The 22,166-nt window shown below is 37.1% G+C and overlaps 1 protein-coding gene across 2 annotated transcripts in view; it reads right to left on the bottom strand.

Annotated features, from left to right (window-relative positions):
* Nucleotides 1-495: 495 nt before the first annotated feature.
* Nucleotides 496-22,166, bottom strand: part of LOC139974450 (epithelial sodium channel subunit alpha-like) — a 133,968-nt gene continuing 112,297 nt past the window's right edge. The window contains exons 4-13 of one of the 2 annotated variants that reach the window (XM_071981616.1): nt 19,083-19,272; nt 17,424-17,691; nt 16,618-16,724; nt 11,021-11,184; nt 7,592-7,793; nt 6,529-6,601; nt 4,448-4,505; nt 3,610-3,686; nt 2,821-2,896; nt 496-2,365 (exon numbers count right to left, since the gene is read on the bottom strand). In XM_071981616.1, the coding sequence (XP_071837717.1) occupies nt 2,225-2,365; nt 2,821-2,896; nt 3,610-3,686; nt 4,448-4,505; nt 6,529-6,601; nt 7,592-7,793; nt 11,021-11,184; nt 16,618-16,724; nt 17,424-17,691; nt 19,083-19,272 (1,356 nt within the window). In that variant the 3' untranslated portion in view covers nt 496-2,224. The remainder of the gene's footprint in view (nt 2,366-2,820; nt 2,897-3,609; nt 3,687-4,447; nt 4,506-6,528; nt 6,602-7,591; nt 7,794-11,020; nt 11,185-16,617; nt 16,725-17,423; nt 17,692-19,082; nt 19,273-22,166) is intronic. The other variant, XM_071981615.1, reaches the window with a different exon arrangement.

Raw genomic sequence — 22,166 nt, 5'->3', positions numbered from 1 at the left:
ATGGATACGGTATGTACTACCGCAACGATCGAGTGGATCAGGAAACTTGTGGTATCAGAAACAAAAAGTCCAAGCACTCTTTTTTTGGGGGGGGGGTGGGGTGGGGTGGGGGATCTGGTTGTTTTTATTCAGGAGAAAAAATTCCAATTTGAAATAGTCTTCTAAATGACTACAACAAAATTCGATTAGTCCCTACGTGCATATGTGGCTTCCATGGCAGACCGATGTTATTATTATTACATAAGTCGCAAGTTAGGTCTTCTAAAGGTCATCACCAGGGGCGGCGATTTGTTTCAAATATTGGCGGGGGGGGACATTTGCTTGGGTGCATGCACGTAGCAACTTTCATCCCCAATATATATATATATATATATATATATATATATATATATATATATATATCTATATATATATATATATATATATATATCTATACATATCTATATATATCTATATATATCTATATTGAGATCGTGTAAGACGAGTTTTCTTTTACAAAGTAAGGTTACAATCAGTATAACGTTGCTATCAAAATCGATGTTTTAAAATAATTGCTTCTGAAATAACTTGTGAAACAAATATGAACTCACAATACATTTTAATATCAATTTTGTAAGGACTCTCCACAAAAATTGCTCAGTAACACAATGCAAAAACTTATATTCACAATTATTCACTCATATTTGATTAAATGTAACACGCAAACAACAAACGACCATTTTTAAATATATACAAATAGCTATACTTGAACATGATCCTTAAGATGAAACGCACAGAAGAGGAAAACGTAGTTTTTCAATCTTTGCATGCGATACGTGCAGCCGATACTCATAGCTGGTACAGTAACTACTGTTCATGTCCTGTAACACATGTACGATCACAAAGCAGTTAGTACTGATACACGGTTGTGGGACATGCACAATAGTTGCTGTATCAACCATTGAGTGCGAGTTCTTTAATACGCGATTCTAAATGAAGTATCTAGTGGTTTTATGCAATGAGTAGGCTTATGGATATACCCGAACATGGCCTTTCTTCGTTCTCGGGCACGGCGAATTGGCGTAATTTAAAGAGAGGTGTGAACTGGAATCAAGCGGTACCGTAACACTCCCTTACTTCATCTCGTAGGCACGCTCATCTTCTTAGACTCCTTGTCCAGTCGCGCAGTTCTTTGTCTTTCATGGGAACACGTTGAGAGCTTTGCAGTAATTACTGTGCCACCTGTAACACATGTAACAGTGTTACGAACCCAAAGCAATAATTACTGATGCACGGTTGTGGGACATGGATAGTAGTTGCTGTACCAGCTATGAGTATCGGCTGATCTTTCAGTTAATTCCGAACCATCAGAGAGAATATATATGACATACAGAATACTAAATGCAAAAAAGAGAACTATTGTTTGTAGGTCTACATCAAGTTTATATTATAAATCCAGCCTAGGCTTATCTGTCGAAATTCCAGCTTTGATTGTTAATCGATAAACATAGATTTAGGTATAATCCACGTTGCTATTTTAAGACATATGGTTTAATTTATTTATTGTCAGTTTTTTTGCTGTTCCAGCCATGAGTATCGGCTGATCTTTCAGTTAATTCCGAACCATCAGAGAGAATATATATGACATACAGAATACTAAATGCAAAAGAGAGAACCATTGTTTGTAGGTCTACATCAAATTTATATTATAATCCAGTCTAGGCTTATCTGTCGAGATTCCAGCTTTGATTGTTAATCGATAAACATAGATTTTGGTATAATCCACGTTGCTATTTTAAGACATATGGTTTAATTTAATTATTGTACACGAAGCTTCTGATACGTGAAAACGACTATCCGGAGAGGGAGAGGTGACCCATAAAGTGATCACGAACGAATCATGTGCAGTTTCGGAGCTTGCCGACTGAGATAGAATATTTTTGCTAACATCAAGTTCATATTCAAGGCTATAACTTTCATGCATTCTGAGGCATCAATAGGTAGGGTATGGTTGGGGTATGGTGGGGGTATGGCGGAGGCATGGCGGGGGCATGGCGGGGGCATGGCGGGGGCATGGCGGGGGCATGGTGGGGCATGGTGGGGGCATGGTGGGGCATGGTGGGGTCGTGGTTTAGTCCTCATGGAAGATCCTGCAGGTGTCTTGTTCCTAAAAGTTTGCAGACCACTGCTTCACAAGAAGTAGTTACAAGAAGTAGCTATACCCAAGTTCCTCTCAGTTTTCATGTCAACTTCGGATGAATAACACTTTCTTGCACATGAAGGAAATAAGATCGTAAAGTAAAATAAAGGTCTCTACCACTGTTATGAGAGAGAATCCGATATATAGACCTAAAAGACCCCCGGTTGTACCTAATACAGATTCGACCTGCAAACGAATGTAAAAGGAGTTTTGTAAAGTTTCAAAAGTTTCAACGGGATATGAAATATAATAATATATATATTAATAATAATAATAATAATAATATAAGAATTTGTAAAGCGCTTTTATCCAGTGAGAAAAACTGTTCAGAAGCGCTGCAGGAGCAAAGTACCCAAAATGGATACAACAGTTATCAAATATATTAGTCCAATAGCTGTTATTTTCGTATCATCACTGTTGTCAGTGGATTTTTACCACTAATTTTCGATAATATTTATCATTGGTTTGGACCACTGAATCATTCACAGAAATGTGACGGAATTGGGATGAGAGCGAAAATGGTTATGAAAGTTAATCTGTATACGTTAAACTTATAAACAACTTATTCTAGTCCCCTATACGTTTAACGTGCTTTTTACATTTCAAACATTTTTAAAATTCTAACTACTAGAGAAACTCACCGTATTGGCGGGAACCTGCTCAACCAATTCGTAGTTTAGCTCTTGGAAGTAGATTTTTGCTTGCACCAGATTTTGTCTACAAGAAGGCCCCAAAACAAACAAAAAATAGTTATAATCCTTAAAGTAACAAAACTACATATACGTGCGCATATCTTACAAAAATTATTTTTTGATACTGATTAATAATTTGATTGCAAACTTTCCTCAGAATCTTCCCACTGCGATATTCGCAATTTGTTTATTGCCAAACTTTCTTATTTCTTATCAGAGTGTTCTTGAGACATTGAAGTAATTAGGAGTTTCAAACAAATGAATCTACTCTTTTCTATTTTGCAATGGCGGTAACTCATGAATACATGTGTTGTGTTTGCTGGGCAATTGCTGAAGTGTTCTTCATCTACGTACTAATTTTCTGTCAGTAGAAACATTGTTTTAAACTAAGGTGTACTAGCACGGGCTAATGCAGGATTTAAAAAGGATGGGGGGGGGGCGTGGGAGGATATTGACCTGGGTTCGTTTAAACCGAATCTCACGTAGGGAGTGGAGCGGGGGTGTGTGAAGTGGCCTCCCTCAGAAAACAACCCTTTAAATAATAGACATAGGCATATTTAGGCTCTAAATAAGGTTTAAAATTAGATCTTACACGCAAGGTCAATGTGGCATGAACTACTTTTGTGTGTGTTTGTGTATCGCGTTGTAGAAAATGGAAGGTGTACACCCCTCCCACACCCTCCCTACGGATCCGCGCCTCACTATGGTATCTTAACAGAAGTATCTCCATGTACTTACCGTGCATCAAATATGTTGTTCATTGCGAAGTATGCGTCGTACTTTTTACTCTTGAATATGTCGTCACTCAGATAATTCTAAATTGAACGTAAAGCAATAATTGTCAACATATTTAAGATAATAATATAATCTTTCTAAGAAAGGTCACCACAAGATGGAGCTTGGGCAGGAAATACCAAACAACTTGAAATATTCTCAACGCCAGTCTCTTGAAATTGAGACTGTAAACCGACTGGTCATGACAGAGTTACGTGATAGTTATATGTCTAGTTGTGGTATTACGAATCATTCCGATAGAGAATTAATACACAGCAGGCATTATCATGGTTAATTTGTATAGGCGAATGTAGGATCACATTAAGAATGGGGTTTTCAAGAGTAGTCTCAGAAGTTGACCCATCCCATTCCTCACTCTGACCCCCCACTCCTGTTCCCTCCATCCCCTTCCCTTCCCTCCCTTAAAATAAGTGGTCATAGATAACAATCTTATAGACAGTTTTCAGCGAAATATCTATTTTACTAAGAACGTGCCCTTTGGTTGAAAAATGAACAAAACGGAATAACTATTTAAAAGAAATGCCGTTTCTGCTGAAAATACATTCAGATACTGGAAACATGAGATACAAAACACATAGAGAGGACAAAATTATTGGGACGTTTTGAGGTGATCCTGCGGTGTGCTTCTTCAAATCATATTTTCTTTCGAGTGTTGCCCCTCCTCCCCCTGTGGAAACCTCTTCCTCGAATCCTGGTTATAAGGGCTAATGCAAACATCAGCTTTCAGAAACCCGGTCCTGTATGTATAATAAATCCTGTATATATAAATCTTTTTACTTACGTAGTACCTGTCTTCAGGCCATACAGAGAACGTCGTCTGTGTGTTATAAATAGTCTCGCTTTAAAATGAAGATAGATCAAAAATATTTAATTTTTTAAATTTTTTTAAACATGAACGAAAAATTTGTTTTAACAAATCATATTAAATGATGTCAATCTCTAATAGCATAACTATATGATGTATCGGTTATTTTTTTTTTATCTCTGTTACTTTAGTTTGTTATTCCAGATGACATTCCAGCATATTTTTTCAACAAACTGCATCATTTAAATTAAATTTTAAAGTGATATATAGTTCAGTTAAAAAGTATTTTGATTGATAAAAGAGAAGAATATTACGTATTTGCATAACCTACTTGTCTCCCATAGTAACAAGATTAACTGAACAGTGAAACAAAGAAAACAGTCTTGTTCGCTTCAATATATGATACAGATTTTAAAAATTTCAATGACAATATTTCTGCAAGCTTAATTAAATTACTGCAAAGTCCACCCAATCTTCAGAAATTTTACCGGTTTTGTTTTCGGGCAGGTAGAAAGTAGTATCGGAATATGTGTATTTAATATTGGTATTTATATTTCATATATATATTTTCATATATAGCATATATTTCCATCAGGCCCGTACCTAGTCACAGGATACTTCTTATGAAAGCTGACCCAACAACCAAAAGAAAAGTAAAAATATTCAGTAGTTGAATTAACTTGATGCATTCCTCAAGCTACGAGGCTATAGATTTTTCATATAGCATTTTAATGTAACTAATATCAAGTGATATTTAACCACAACGAAGGACATGTTTAGTACTTCAATGTAAGTTTGTGTTTTAGTATACTTCAATGTAAGTTTGTGCTTAGTACTTCAATGTAAGTTTGTGTTTATTAATTCAATGTAAGTTTGTGTTTAGTACTTCAATGTAAGTTTGTGCTTAGTACTTCAATGTTAGTATGTGTTTAGTACTTCAATCTAAGTTTGTGTTTATTACTTCAAATGTAAGTTTGTGTTTCTTACTTCAAATGTAAGTTTGTGTTTAGTACTTCAATCTAAGTTTCTGTTTAGTACTTCAAATGTAAGTTTGTGTTTAGTACTTCAATGTAAGTTTGTATTTAGTACTTCAAATGTAAGTTTGTGTTTAGTAATTCAATGTAAAGCTTGTGTTTTAGTACTTCAATGTAAATTTGTGTTTTAGTACTTCAATGTTAGTTCGTGTCTAGTACTTCAGTTTAAGTTTGTGTTTAGTACTGCAATGTAAGTTTGTGTTTAGTACTTCAGTTTAAGTTTGTTTAGTATTACAATGTAAGTTTGTGTTTTAGTACTTCAACGTAAGTATGTGTTTAGTATTTCAACGTAAGTTTGTGTTTTAGTACTTCAATGTAAGTTTGTGTTTTAGTACTTCAATGTAAGTATGCGTTTAGTACTTCAATCTAAGTTTGTGTCAAGTACTTCAAATGTAATTTTGTGTTTTAGTACTTTAATGTACGGTGATTTTCTACAAACATTATAGAACTGTTCGTAAGAAGCTACGATGAGAAGACTCTCTTGACGCCTTAGCAACAACATACGGATCGCTCTCAGTGTTACTAATTGTCAGAATGTGAAAAGCCATTTAGACTGAGGATATAAAAGGCAAATAGATCAAGGGAATTGTTATTTCAAAGCACTATATATGCACTTTCCTGTTTAAATCATCGTTTAGCCATAGTGATGATCGACACTCAATATCTCGTAAATATTTGCAATTTTGGAGTTCTACCCACTTATGTATATACCAACGGAGAATATTCTAATTTTAATACAAGTTAGTAAAATACAGTTAGTAAATCGTATGGCTCAACAGATGACTTATGCCTGCGGCGTAGGTTACGTGTAGGCATTTACACAACAATCGAGAATTACTGGTTCATGACATTATGAAATAAAGGATAAAAAAGATCTGATCTGAGGTTTATGCCATCCTTACATGCGTACATGTCTAAAGTGTATTAAAGGCGTGACTCATTAACTTATGTCAGAAAAGAGCAATTCACTGATCGAAAGGCGACGCCAAAATTCGACCAATGCACTGTATAGTTAATACTCACCGGCATGGCGCAGGGCAATCACATTCTAGACTCTCAGTATAATATAATTTCTCAATTCTCTGTCGGCAATGTCCTGATGTACAAAGATTTCAAACATTATACAATTACTGAATACAAATGAGTATTCATAAACAGCAATAATATGGGTATTTGTTTTCGAACAGTGTGGACAGTAACAGGCGCAAATTTCATTGTTGGGGAGGTGAAGGGGAAGGGGAGGAAAGGTATGAGGGGGGTTATCAAGATGGTCCTTATTACTCATTTGCTGAAAAAAGACAACTATATGCACCACCCTGTGGTCGTATGGAAACGTCGCATTTACTATTCCGTACTATCCGCGGGGCCCTTGAGTATGTGTTATTTGTGTGGTAATCGACCTTCCCTGTAATTATAGCTATTGTTTAACATTTGGGGCACCCATGTTCTGTTACTTAAAACAGTTTTCTATCCAGCAACACTAAATGTCTAATTGCATCAACTTTCATTACGTTTCCTTGTCGGACTGAGGGTTCACAGAAAATTGACATATTAATTGTAGCTTTAACTTGGAGTTATCATGTTTTCAGACTGCTTCACCTGTTGACCTCATTTGCCCTTTGACCTCTGCCTATCTTAATAAGGTACTTGTACCCACCGAGCTGGTTCTCCATACTATAAGTATGCAGTTCTTGAAAGTTGTACTTCTTGAGTTATTGTGTTTACAAGATTGTCCAGACTTTGACTTTAGGTTGAACACAAATGACCTTTGACCTCGACCAAGTTCTTGTTCTCACCAAGCTGGATGCGCATACCATGTATGAAGTTCAACAAATACGTACATTTTGAGTTGTCGTGGTTACAAATTTTCAGACCTCGACCAGTCTGTTGACCCCAAATTACCATTAAACTTCACATTGTACACAATAAGACTGACCACACAGCATGTTAATCATATCGTTCCCAGTAGTTATAACGATACTTATAACTACTACATAGCTAAAGGTTGTATAGTATAGTTCAATCTTTGTCAAAGTTGTTACGTAATCGTTACCATCATCTTGCAACAGTAGACTACGATACTCACTCTGTGTTTGGTTGCACAGCTGTATTCCTTTGTAATCGTCATAAGAATTAACCACACAGTTGCAATCGCTTGCCATTTTATTTAAGAAGCATTTCTTTTGGCATGATAATATGCTGTAGTTGTATCGGTTGTTCATGAGGTAATTTTTATCTTCTCCGTTAGTACAGCTGCCATGAGGGTGAGGTAACCTTTTGATCTCAACCTGCAAGGAGATTAAAAAAAAAAAAAAAAAAAAAACACCTCAGATGTACAATAGGTGTTTGCATACATTCACTCGAAATGTTTAAACAATTTTTGCAACTGAGATAAGATGTCGTTCATCTTCAAGTTGCAAACACTACTGATTTTTGCAAAACGAATAAAGTTCGGTACTCGACGTCAACGTTGGACCAGGATGAAGGGGCAGCATTTTTTTAAGGGAACAACTGCCCCACCGCCTTAAGAGAGGATTAGTTTCTTAAAGCCAATACGCCAATCACATATTCCGTTCCCTTTTTTTTGTGGTGAGGGAGGGGGAGAGGGGGGGGGGGTTCGCTCAAATAAACTTCAAACATAGAATGTTAAAATTCGACGAAAAACTGATATTTGGAATGTTTCTTTATAGAAGTCTTATGTATATATATATATATATATATATATATATATATATATATATATATATATATATGTATATATATATGTATATGTATATATATATATATATAAATATATATATATATATATATATATATAATATATATATATATATATATATATATATAAATACATATATATATATATATATATATATATATATATATAAATATATATATATATATAAATTTATGTATATATATATATATATATATATATATAGAGAGAGAGAGAGAGAGAGAGAGAGAGAGGTGGAGAGAGGTGGAGAGAGAGAGAGAAAGGTGGAGAGAGAGGTGGTATATATATATATATATATATATATATATATATATATATATATATATATATAGAGTGACTTGATCCATCAAATTATGGCCACTTCGTAAAAGCATTAGGCAATGCGAGATAATGCATTTTAACGTTTTAGCTGGAAAGAAAGTTATAGCCGTCCCTTGTTTTTTATCATCTTTGTACCGTTCGCTGGTGGTTATTGCTGCAAAATAGGATGAGCGGCTAAATTACCTCAATCTACAGTTAGAAACTTAGAACCACTGCTGTATTGCTATAACGTTGACCGAGAGCAAGTAATATTTGCGAGGGGATTTGGAATTTTGAGCTATAGGTATCGGCGGTTATTGATCATGGGAGATTAATGATGTATATATATATATATATATATATATATATATATATATATATATATATATATATATATATATATATATATATATATATATATATATATACATATATATATATATATATATATATATATGTATATATATATACACAGTGGAATTACGACCTTCCTTACCGGTTTCGAACCTCTGGACATACAATCAGCGTCCATAGCCTTGTTGGTTAGGGTGTCCGCGTAAAGAGCGGGAGGCGCGGGTTCGAATTCCGGTGGAGGCTGGAAGGTTTTTCACTGTTCTTGACTTTCCAACTCATTACGATTGTCATTTCCATTTGCCTTTTTCGTTTACCTCCATTTCATTAACATAAAGACTGTTCAAAGTATCTCTTTCGAGATGCGGCTTTAGGAATCAGAAATGATTTCGAGTTGGTTAGCATCATGTTTGATCTCTATGGTAAGGCAAAATATGTCACCAAAAACAGAACTATAGTATTGTTCGATACAGGTGACAAACGCCTACAGTGGAATTACGACCTTCCTTACCGGTTTCGAACCTCGGGACATACAATCAGCGTCCATAGCCTAGTTTGTTAGGGTGTCCGCGTACAGAGCGGGAGGCCCGGGCTCGAATCCTGGTGGAGGCTGGAAGTTTTTTCACTGTTCTTGATTTTCCAACTCGTTACGATTATCAAAAATATATATATTTATATATATATATATATATATATATATATATATATATATATATATATATATATTAGTGTAAGGATCGTATTGATTACTTGAAGTATTATCTTTTGTGAAGTCTTACTGTTGAAACTTGTCATGGAATGACTAAGCCGATTGATGCTGGTTGTTACTATGATGTTAACCGTCCAGTTGCAAGCGAAAACTCGAAATCGAATACGCTATAGTGTATATTTTAGTGCCACTTCTCGATATAGTGTTTTTAGTTATTATTTGATCGGAGAAGTTTACGGTCATGTCCTTGCTATGTGTTTGTGCGTGTGTGCACGAAGAGTAAACAGGTACCCGCATAGGTTGTCTGTATTTACTCTCCAAAATTAGGTGAACGTGATTTGGTGGGGAGTTGTGGATAATTTTCTCATCGGATTTATCGGGTTGTAAGGTTGCTGATATTTTTTTCCAATTTAAACAGATTAGCTGAAAAGCATTATACTCTTAGAAGGTAGGATAGATGGACGGATGGACGGACGGACGGACGGACGGATGGATGAAATAAATGGATGAAATAGATGGATGGATGGGAATTCATTCGGTCAATCATAAAAAATACAAAGGAATTTGAGTGACAACAAGAGATCTTACCGAATACTAAAAAAATTGTAAACAACAAACAAGACCTGAACTAATATATACAAATAGAAAACGGTTCGTATACAATATACAATTATGTGTAAAAGTAAGTAGGCCTGACGTTTCGATCCTAGCAGGATCTTCTTCAGAGTCTAAAATATACAATTCTAATAAAATATGCAGTTTACACAAATATAAAAATGCACTCAAAATGCAAATGTACGGAAATATTAAATGTATTTATGAAACATTTAGGGCCACAAACCTAAGTGTACACATATATCATACAAGTGCGCAAAGTCAATGTGATGATTCGAAAAAACTAGTGAATTCTATCTTTTGGGTAAAACGAATTGTGGCAGATAAGTTCAGCTTTGAACTACTGTATGAGAGTGCTAATTCATACATTATTTGAACTAACGTGCTTGCATATAGTTATTTCAACTAATATTAGGCGGTGGCAATTGCCTATATAAATAAATAGAAGTTTCTTTTGTTCTAAAACTTCTATATTTATGCAATAAAGTGGACGAGAAGTCTGTATATAAATAAATAGAAGTTTATTTTGTTCTAAAACTTCTATATTTATGCAATTAAAGTGAACGAGAAGTCTGTATATATAAGTCTGTAGGCTACCACTCGGCCACAGTGATTCTACTGATGTGAATGCGCATATATATATATATATATATATAGATATATCTATATATCTATATATATATATATATATATATATAAACTATGCGCATATATATGCGCATATATATAGGCTATGCAGATTCAGTAGACATTTCGTTTTGTTTGGAATCGTGTGTTGGAATTCAACGTTTTAATAACTATACCTGTCGAATGCCCATGTTGGTAGAGAAACCAGGTGAAAGTGAGAGTCCGACATCCTCTGGATTTGGCATAATGTCTCTAGGGTGAGTCATTATTCTGACGCCGATATCTTTAGTAAGCGCACCAACATACTCACTGTGCTCGATGTAGAGGGTCATATGGAGACCTGTTTGAGAGAAATAGAAATTCAAATATTGTCATCGTAGGCATAAAAATACATCCCGGGAGTATTTTAGGACGTGTTGAGGTTGGAAATGAGATGATCAGGAGCTCAGGAGAGAAAGTGAGAGACAACGTATTTGTATAGTGACTGTTACATTTCCAGCATGTCGTCAGAGTTACGATACGCTATTTGATTATTTATGAAACTCCTGTCATTTTACTAAACCCACTTGTATAGTTGACTTTTATAACACTCTTTGAAACTTGAACATCTCTACGGTTCACTTATCTATCCTATTGTTAATTACATTTCAAAAGGAAAGCAGTATAATCTACCATAAATATATCATCAAAAAACGTTAAAATGTGTGAAGTTTGTTTTTTGATATATGATCCAGACCATGTATAGAATGAGACATAAATAACCAAATGTGATAGTATACAAATAATGAATGGTTATGAGTGCAATAGTGCAAATATTTCATGAGTTGAAAGATGGAATGTTCCATTCAACGAGGCGCAGCCGAGTTGAGTGGAACAAATAACATCTTTCAACGAATGAAATATTTGCACTATTGCACGAATGTAAACCATTCATTATATGTTTTATACAACATATTATATTAAGATGGGTAAAATGCACTCATGCAACAGATTGTTTTGAACAGACAGGTTTCTCTGCTCTCTTACCATTGAAAAAAGTGCTACCAAAAAGTATAACCCATGGTTCTATTTCATAGAGTGGAATAGAGCGGATTTAACCATTGCAAAATACTTAACAGATGACTAGTATAAAATTTAATTTTTGATGCGTTAAGTAAACTGCGTTGCAGTAACTTATGACATGATGGCATTCATAATCCATACAACGAAGCTTTATCTAAGTTGAATTCAACATAGTTACTGTCAGTCGTGTGGGCAAACAGAGGATACATCATCATGAGATGTACATTTTCTTCCTTAGAGACTGATTTATGATTGCATGAAAGCATTTCGAGTTAAACAGTAGGCTTCTAATAAATTTCATCTGAAATTTAATAAGCTTAACGTTTGCTCGTATTGCGTCAGTTTATGTTTTGAGTTTGGCAAATTTCACGAAAATAACCCTGCGTTACCGAACGTATATTTCTATACTCTCAAATAATCCTTGACAACCCTTGACTGATTGACAAATCCCGTTCGGAAAGCACAATTCCATCCATGAATACTGCAGTAAATATATAATTAATACTGCGTTTTATAAACCTGTGGATAACATTTCCTCCTCAAATCACATATCCATCCATGAATACTGCAGTAAATATATAATTAATACTGCATTTTATCAGGGAGTTGTTATGGAATAACAACTCCCTGGTTTTATAAACCTGTGGATAACACGCAGCAGTTTCTGTTCATTGAGCACGATTGTCACCAATATCGTTGATATATAGATATAAGAAGTCGACCGGTTACTAAGCAACGGTACGCTTGGACGGAGACAGCAACAGATGAGCTGCGAGCCACCCTGGATACCACCGACTGGGATCTATTGTTCTCATCAGCTAATTCACTTGCCGAGGCGACGGACATTATCACTAGCTATGTTAACATCTGTGTCGACACAATCATCCCTCTTCAGACCTACAAGATCTATCCGAATAATAAGCCGTGGGTCACAAAGGTACTTAGAGATTTACTTAACGAAAAGAATGAAGCTGCTCGGATGGAAGGTAACAAAACAAGAGTGAAAGAGGTACAGAAGTGCATCAAATGTAAAGTCGAAGAATGTAAACAAACATACAGAGACAAATTAGAAAGAAACTTTGCTGGAAATAATCCTGCTGGTGCATGGAAAACGATTCAAATGCTGACTGGGTACAGACAGAAGTCGGTGACCCCCGGGTCAGAAGTCAAACAAACTTTCGTGGTAGAGTTGAATGTATTTTATAGTAGATTCGAAAAAGAATTTACAACTGAGAACAATGTAGTTATGAGTGGGTTGATTAGTGATTTAATGGAAAATGGGTTCAACAATGAGATTTGCTTTTCTGAACATGAAGTTAGGGTAGTGTTTGGATCATTGGAAACCAGCAAAGCTCAAGGCCCTGACGGTTTATGCAATAAGATCCTTAAACTCTGCAAATCTGAACTGGGCGGGATTTTACAAAACTCTTTCAATGTTCTTTAGACAACGGCTCAATTCCACGACTGTGGAAAACGTCATTAGTAATAACCGTCCCCAAGAAGAAGAATGCAACTGAGCCTAATGATTTTCGGCCCGTCTCACTTACCTGTAATGTCATGTTTCGAAAGACTTATAATGAATCGCCTTCTCAGTATTACCATGGAGTTATAGCTTCATGGTATTACAGAACATTTCATTGACCCCATGCAGGTTGCTTATAGGGCAGGGAGGGGGTTGATGATGCAGTTTGCTTATAGGGCAGGGATGGAATTGATGATGCAGTTTGCTTATAGGGCAGGGAGGGGGTTGATGATGCAGTTTGCTTATAGGGCAGGGAGGGAATTGATGATGCAGTTTGCTTATAGGGCAGGGAGGGGGTTGATGATGCGGTGTTGACATATCTGCACAAAGTTTACTCTCCTTTAAATAAAGATAGACAGTATGCGAGATCTACTTTTATATACTTTTCTAGTGAATTCAACACAATTGTCCCACACTTACTTACAGCTAAATTAATCGCATACGGTGTATCCCCTCGTATAACCCTATGGATTCATGATATCCTCATAAAAAGACCTCAGAGGGTGAAGGTAGGCGATGTCTACTCAGGGGAAATGATTTTAAGTGTAGGTGCGCCTCAGGGCTGTGTCCTCCCCCTGGCTTTTTTCCCTGTATACCAGCGACTGTCAGAGTATGACCAGTGATTGTAGTATCATCAAATATGCGGATGATACTGTCAGTACTGGTTACCTGTCAGATGACATTGACTCATACGCCACCACGATTGCAAGGTTTGTCCAGTGGTGCAATGATCATTTGTCATTTGTCCAAAACTAAGGAGCTGATTATAGATTTCCGTCGCAAGCCAGTAACTCACGCCCCCATCTATGTTCATGGGGAACAAGTAGAACAAGTAGATAAATATAAGTACTTATGAACCATGCTGAGGAACAAAATTGACTGGTCTAGTAATACCACAATTGTCCATAAGAAAGCAAATCAGAGGCTGTATTTCTTGAGAAAACTGAAGAACCTCAGAGTGGATAAAACAATCATGACCTTGTTTTATAAATCCCTCGTTCAAAGTGTTTTGATGTACAACATAATTTGCTACTTTGCCATTGGTACAAAAAATGATGTGAAGATGCTCGAGCAACCTAGGAAAGTTGCCCAGCGTGTAATCGGTGCTCAATTACCATCGTTAGAGTACTTGTACCATGAGAGGGTCTGCAATAAATTGAAACATGCCATGCAAGACCCGACACATCCTTTGTTTCAGCACTATAATTACAACCGCTCTGGATGCGTTCATGTCCACCGCGTACACTTAGGGGCCGCTTCAGATACTCATTTGTGCCTAACTCTACTCATATATTTAATTCACAAGTGAGAAGATAAGTTTCTTATTTGTAGGACTTGCTGTATATTTGTTGTATTATTGTATGTGTATCGCAGTTTATTGACTTAATCTATTGCTATTTTTTCTTCTTTCGTTTACGACCCGTGTAAGCCGAATTTCCGATTGTGGACAATACATTCAAATTCAAATTCAATAAAATATAGCGCATGACGAAAATTATGAAAGGAACGTTAAGTTGGCGCTAAATATGTTCCAGGTCACTTACCGTTTTATTTCTCTTTTATTTTTTCATTTTGCTAGCTCATGCAAAATTATAACGCTTTTTGTTTTGTTTTTCTACGGTGGAAAAGGAAACTGACACTTCGCTCAGTTACGGAGCAGACGCTTTAGAGATTTGTTTTTTTCTTACAGAATATATGCAAATACTTTGCTTTATGAATACACCCAAGAGACCCGATGCGATGGCCAAAATCCATCAGCAGCAGTTGAAGATGATTACGGTTCATTTCTTTCACTTTACTTATCGCAACCGTTCTTATAATTCATCGTTATCATCGTCCATCAAATTGTTGTTAGAACTGAATCAAAGTAATCATTTTCAGGATATGAAGTGATATTATAGAAGTTTCCGCTTCCGCAAGTCGGTTATTAAATGGTTATTGATTCAGTGACTGGCTCAGTGCCAGCGTCAGCCTTGGCGGTCTCTTGGTTAACACTTAATTAAGATCAGAATAGTGCATTTTGAAGCATATTTAGGATATATAAGGTTATAGTAAGGTTTCACGAGTGGTTGTGCTTATAACTACCTTTTATTTTTTTGTGGGCCGGGGTTGAAGCAAAGGAAGGAGTGGATATGTTTCCCCATACCCCATCCCCTCCCTTGGCGATGGAAATATACGCAAATATGGCCTCAAAGATGAGTATTTTCAAAGAAAATGACCTATATGGATAAAGCTAACGAGTTAGTCGTTTGACAATTAAGCAAAAAAGATTAATTTCAGTGGCACTGTACCGAAGAACTCTAATGATAATACGGTCAGTATGTATGTATGTATGTATTGACGATACTCAAATCCAAAATTAATGCAAAACAGTTATCACACGGGTGATGTTTCTACTTCAAATATGGAGAAAGGGTTGAACGTTTTCATATTTTACCCGGTGTTTACGACATATGGCTTTTTCTGATATGAGATAGGACATAACGTTCTTTTATTGATGTATTGTTTTAAATCATAGACAAGCGGTTGCTCTTAATTGATAAAAAAATAACAGTACTTTTTGAGTAAATACTTGTAAGACTGTAATTTATTACGAAAATAAACTGTATATATAGGAAATTTGTCGACGATAACAATGACATGCACAGGGTTTCAAATGTGTTTTGTGTCTGTGTGTGTGGGGGGGGGGGTTGGAGGGGTGGGACCAAATTCCAAATTCTCCGGATAAATTAGGTACAGGATAAAGTATGGGGTATGACATATTAAGGCGGAGACGAATACAGGAGTTTCTCATGGAGGAGGTGTGACACTTGAGTAGTTGAAGCCGACACGCATGTCCGGGGTTCTGAGGGATCCTACCACGGATAAAAAATAAAAGCTCAGATGTCAAGAGAGGCAGTCTGATATTTCTATCCATACTATCCATTAGCACTATATTGTTAGGTCTAAACTCGAGGGTTGCTTTAATAACTACCGTACTCTAACTCTTTCCCGACTGAATATAAAATGTACTCCCCCATCCGTCTGAACGTCCTCCTAGCCCCACCCCCCACCCCCGCCAGACTACGAGATTAGGCTAAGTGGACTTTGTAGAGCATCTCCCGGTTAACATAGTTAAGTTTTCAATGATATATAGTGATTCAAAATAGTTTCTATACTGTTTGGGTGCCGAGTAGAAATTTGACCTACCAAATTTTGAGCCAGTTTTTGTGATTCTTTTAAACGAACCTCCATGCGAATCTCCGTTGAACGTAAAGCAATTACCATATTCTTGGTTCTGTGTCGTTATGAAATCACTGAAAAATTGAATAACAGAGAAATTAATATTATCATTGTGCTTTCTGTGGTCAGTTCATGTGGAAACATTTCATCAATCAAATGAAAGATTGGACGTACGCATTTGTTATTGCCGTAACTACATGTATTTGTTGTCTTTCCTTTCATCTTAATATAAAACTATTGGCGATTTGTGTTCTTATATATAGTTACGCACCGACGATATGTAATGTTTCATTTACCCCCTCCCCCACCCCACCCACCCACCAACCCCCACGAACACAAAAACAAGAAAGCCAAAGCCCAGAAAGACTAAACCATCAAAAACATATTTACTTTTGTCGCAACAGTTAAATGCATGAAGTAAGTTCAATTCATTTTGAAAGAGTGAACTAAGACTTATCTCATTGGTGGACACAGTGGTTTAATTCTCTAATTTCTCTCATGAGTATGAATTAATGGACTGAAGCATTGACATTGGTAGAAACAGTGGTTTAATTCTCTCGTTTCTCTCATGAGTATAGATTCATGGATAGAAGCATTGGCATGTTACACCATGAAACAACTGCAACGAAATTGGGAGCAAAATTGTAATGTGAATGTAGGACTATACATTTCCAATTGAAGGTTGTTTGCATTAAAGATGCAGACATGTCATGCTGTTCTCTACATCGGTGTTCGGATGCATCTATCAAAATGTCAAATAAATATGAATTTACGTATGATCGCATTTTCTGTTGTTGAATTTGCACTCCAATATGAGATCCTCCGCTCTATGTCCCATATCCGTTAGTTCCTGTCTGGTCGGAGTTGGTATCTGTGAAGGTCGTCTGTTGCGATCCAAAACAGGTTCTGCCTCAAAGTAAACTACTTGTCTCAGGTCTGGTAATACCATTCCATCATGAAGAGAGCTACTGGTTAAGTCTTCATCGATCGATTCATCTTCCTGCATGCTATCATAATACCAGTCATAATAATCATCATCGCCTAACGATGAAAACAAAAAACAATAATAATAATAATCAAAATAAAAACAGTAATAATGAAAAGACATATGGTAGTGAAAATCGCGATATTTCGTTTACTTGGATGATTAGCAGTATTGTTCGCTTAGTAACGTTTTGTAATTCTTGTCAGTTTCCTGATATTTGAATATAACTTACAATCGACCGTTTACATACTCAACCATTTTGCGTTCTCATTAGATTGTATGTAGTGTAATATTGTGACGAGCCCGGCTCCTCCGATAGTAAAACTATATCGGGACTCGCGATAGAAAGGTACTGGGATATCTTGATGCCGTATTTATGCTTCTTCAGGAGATGTGTCGAACGGAAGAAAACAATGAGTTCACAGAAAAACAATTTGACAAGATAGGATTTGATTTAATGATTCGGTATAATTTCTTCTCTGTCGATTCTCTTTACAAATAAAACTAAATTACAATGATTTGACTTGACTTGACTTGACTCCGTCAATTAAGCAATTAGAAGGAGTGATGAAATGGTGACGAAGCAATGACGAAGCGACGAACTGATCACGGAGCGCTGACGGAGTGATAAATTTCTGACGGAGTGATAAAACTTTCGGCCCCATGCCCTTTTATAACCTTACTTCTATAAAATCCCTCTGCGCATAATCAGTAGGCAGCCAATAACCTGACCATCCTGTATTAACTTAACGATATAAAAATAAATGCACTGGCACTGATCTGCCCTGATTGGTTGGGAGTTTGGAAGTCCATCCCCTTTCTATGGAAACTTCCATACCATGTAAGAGAACCTTCTCGAATGTTCCACAGACATAATGGAATCTATTTTGGGAAAAGGCCCTGTACCAAGATTCAATAAGATAGTTAAAAACTTGTCGTGGGAAAACTGAATCCATGACCTAGATAAATACATAAGAGGCCTGTAAGGTGTCTCGATGGAGTGTTTCGGTAACATCAGAGATGGTATTACTATTTCATAACAGTAGATCCTTCAACACAACAGAACAATTCCACTTACAAGACTGGTTTCGTCCTTTTCAGAATCTTTAGACGATGGAAACGGAATAATTTACAAAATCCACGTGTACTCCAATATAAAATATTATTAGACAAAAGCAGAGAAATAATATATGGCTCATATTCGACAAATAAAGAGTACTGCTTTAGAAAATATTTTGGATTTTTTTTTTCTATCGTCATACGTTCATTGTGATACATTTTGTACTTTTCATTCCAGTGCCAATTATTTGCTGACGAAGGTAAGGCATAAAATGATTGATTTTGTATGCTCATAGTTGCAACATATAACTCATGTTTTACGACTCTTGACATATCCAACATGTTGATTTCTAATTTGGCGTACATGTAGCCTAGGTATCATACTTACGTTTGTTTCTTGCCAATGTATTTCCTTCCGTATCGTTCGATGTGGCGGACGTGACATTGCCATTTTCGGGATTAAAAGATGGTTCGAGCATGTCGATTGGTGACGTATGTTCAGAAGATTGCGTATCGTAATAAGTGTCGTCATAATCTGTCTCATACATCAACACATCAGCCCATCGATCGGAATTAATCTAAAGAAGAAAATAATAGAACTTAATCAATTGCAATGGCAGGTCATCTCTACGTTTCAAAACACTGACATTTGAATTTATTACATCTCTTGATCATGAATTTTCTCTCACTCAACGACAGTATTTCACAACAAAGCCATTTGGTTAAGATTATGTTTGGTATCTGTCTTGTTTTGCCAGATAACACAGTTACAAAGTGCATCCCTGTGCACTTGATAGTAATATCCCTGTGGAAATTAAACAGAGATACTTTGAACATGTAACAAAGTGCAGGTCGCTCACCAAACATTAACTAAGATAATGTATAGTAGAATTACTCCCTTTTGAGGAACTCCTGACGTATTGAAGGGACTCCTGACGGATTGAAGGGACTCCTGACGTATTGAAGTAACTCCTGACGTATTGAAGGGACTCCTGACGTATTGAAGGGACGTCTGACGCATTGAAGGGACCCCTGTCGTATTGAAGGGACCCCTGACGTAATGAAGTAACTCATGACGTATTGAAGTGACTCCTGACGTATTGAAGGGACTCCTGACGCATTGAAGGGACCCCTGACGTAATGAAGTAACTCATGACTATTGAAGTGACTCCTGACGTATTGAAGGGACTCCTGACGCATTGAAGGGACTCCTGACGTATTGAAGGAACTCCTGACGTATTGAAATGATTCCTGAAGTATTGAAGGTTCTCCTGACGTATTGAAGGGGCGTCTGACGTAATGAAGGGACTCCTAACGTATTGAAGGAACTCCTGACGTATTGAAGGAACTCCTGACGTATTGAAGGGACGTCTGACGCATTGGAGGGACCCCTGTCGTATTGAAGGGACCCCTGACGTAATGAAGTAACTCATGACGTATTGAAGTGACTCCTGACGTATTGAAGGGACTCCTGACCCATTGAAGGGACTCCTGACGTATTGAAGGAACTCCTGACGTATTGAAGTGATTCCTGACGTATTGAAGGTTCTCCTGGCGTATTAAAGGGACGTCTGACGCATTGAAGGGACCCATGTCGCATTGAAGGGACTCCTGACGTATTGAAGGAACTCCTGGCGTATTGAAGGGATTCCTGACGTATTGAAATGATTCCTGACGTATTGAAGGTTCTCCTGACGTATTGAAGGGACGTCGGACGCATTGAATGGACTCCTGACGTATTGAAAGGACTCCTGACATATTGAATGGACTCCTGACGCATTGAAGGGACTCCTGGCGTAATGAAGGGTCTCCTGTTGTACTGCAGGAATTCCTGACGTATTGAAGGGACTCATGACGTAATGAAGGGACTCCTGACGCATTGAAGGGACTCCTGACGTATTGAAGTAACTCCTGACGTATTGAAGGGACTCCTGGCGTATTGAAGGGACGTCTGACGCATTGAAGGGACCTGACGTAATGAAGTGACTCATGACGTATTGAAGTGACTCCTGATGTATTGAAGGTACTCCTGACGCATTGAAGGGACTCCTGACGTATTGAAGGAACTCCTGACGTATTGAAGAGACTCCTGACGTATTGAAATGATTCCTGATGTATTGAAGGTTCTCCTGACGTATTGAAGGGACGTCTGATGCATTGAAGGTATTCCTGGCGTATTGAATGGACTCCTGACGTTTGAAGGGACTCCTGACATATTGAAGGCACTTCTGACGCATTGAAGGGACTCCTGACGTAATGAAGGGTCTCCTGATGTATTGGAGGGACTCCTGGCTTATTGAAGGGACCCCTGACGTATTGAAGGAACTCTTGACGTAATGAAGGGACTCCTGTTGTATTGGAGGGACTCCTGGCTTATTGAAGGGACCCCTGACGTATTGAAGGAACTCTGACGTAATGAAGTTACTCATGACGTATTGAAGTGACTCCTGACGCATTGAAGGGACTCCTGACGTATTGAAGGAACTCCTGACGTATTGAAGGGACTCCTGACGTATTGAAGGGACGTCTGACGCATTGAAGGCATTCCTGGCGTATTGAATGGACTCCTGACGTATTGAAGTGACTCCTGACGTATTGAAGGTACTCCTGACGCATTGAAGGGACTCCTGACGTATTGAAGGAACTCCTGACGCATTGGAGGGACTCCTGACGTAATGAAGGGTCTCCTGTTGTATTGCAGGAATTCCTGACGTATTGAAGGGACTCATGAGGTAATGAAGGGACCCCTGTTGTATTGAAGGGACTCCTGGCGTATTGAAGGGACCCCTGACGTATTGAAGGGACCCCTGGCGTATTGAAGGGATTCCTGACGTATTGAAGGGTCTCCTGACGTATTGAAGGGACGTCTGAAGTATTGAAGGGACTCCTGGCGTGTTGAATGGACTCCTGACGTATTGAAGGGACTCCTGACGCATTGAAGGGACCCCTGGCGTATTGAAGGGACTCCTGACGTATTGAAGGAAGAGACTCCTGACGTATTGAAGGGACTCCTAACGTATTGTTGTCATGATTACTAGGACATAGTCTAAATATGTAGAGGACCGGGTTAAAAATCGGAACAAGTTTGGGCACTTTTCCCAGGTTTTATTCTTAGTTTTGTTTCCAATGTTTTACACTTATCCTCTTTTTTTCATTTCAAAATGACTTTATTTCCGTTTTAATATATATCCTGTCTTATAGGAAATTAAAATTTCCAAAAACTATGTCACAAGAATCAAGAATTACTACCAGGGATGTAAATTATTTTATGCCACGTTAAAAATGAATATTTGATTGCAGATAGAAGTAAAACTGTACAAACAGGGAAGATTGTCTTAAATAAACGTTCTATATTTTTATGGTTTTATTCAGTTTTTAAAAATATTTTACAGGTTGGCTCCAAATGAATAAAGAATATTCCATATGGTTGCAGTTTGCTGCTCTTCCCTTCCATGAAACCTTTGCAATTTAT

This window comes from Apostichopus japonicus, chromosome 9, assembly GCF_037975245.1.
Source record: "Apostichopus japonicus isolate 1M-3 chromosome 9, ASM3797524v1, whole genome shotgun sequence".
NCBI lineage: Eukaryota > Metazoa > Echinodermata > Holothuroidea > Aspidochirotida > Stichopodidae > Apostichopus > Apostichopus japonicus.
The sequence above is the reverse complement of the archived record's forward strand: the minus strand, read 5'-3'. Positions and strand labels throughout refer to the sequence as shown.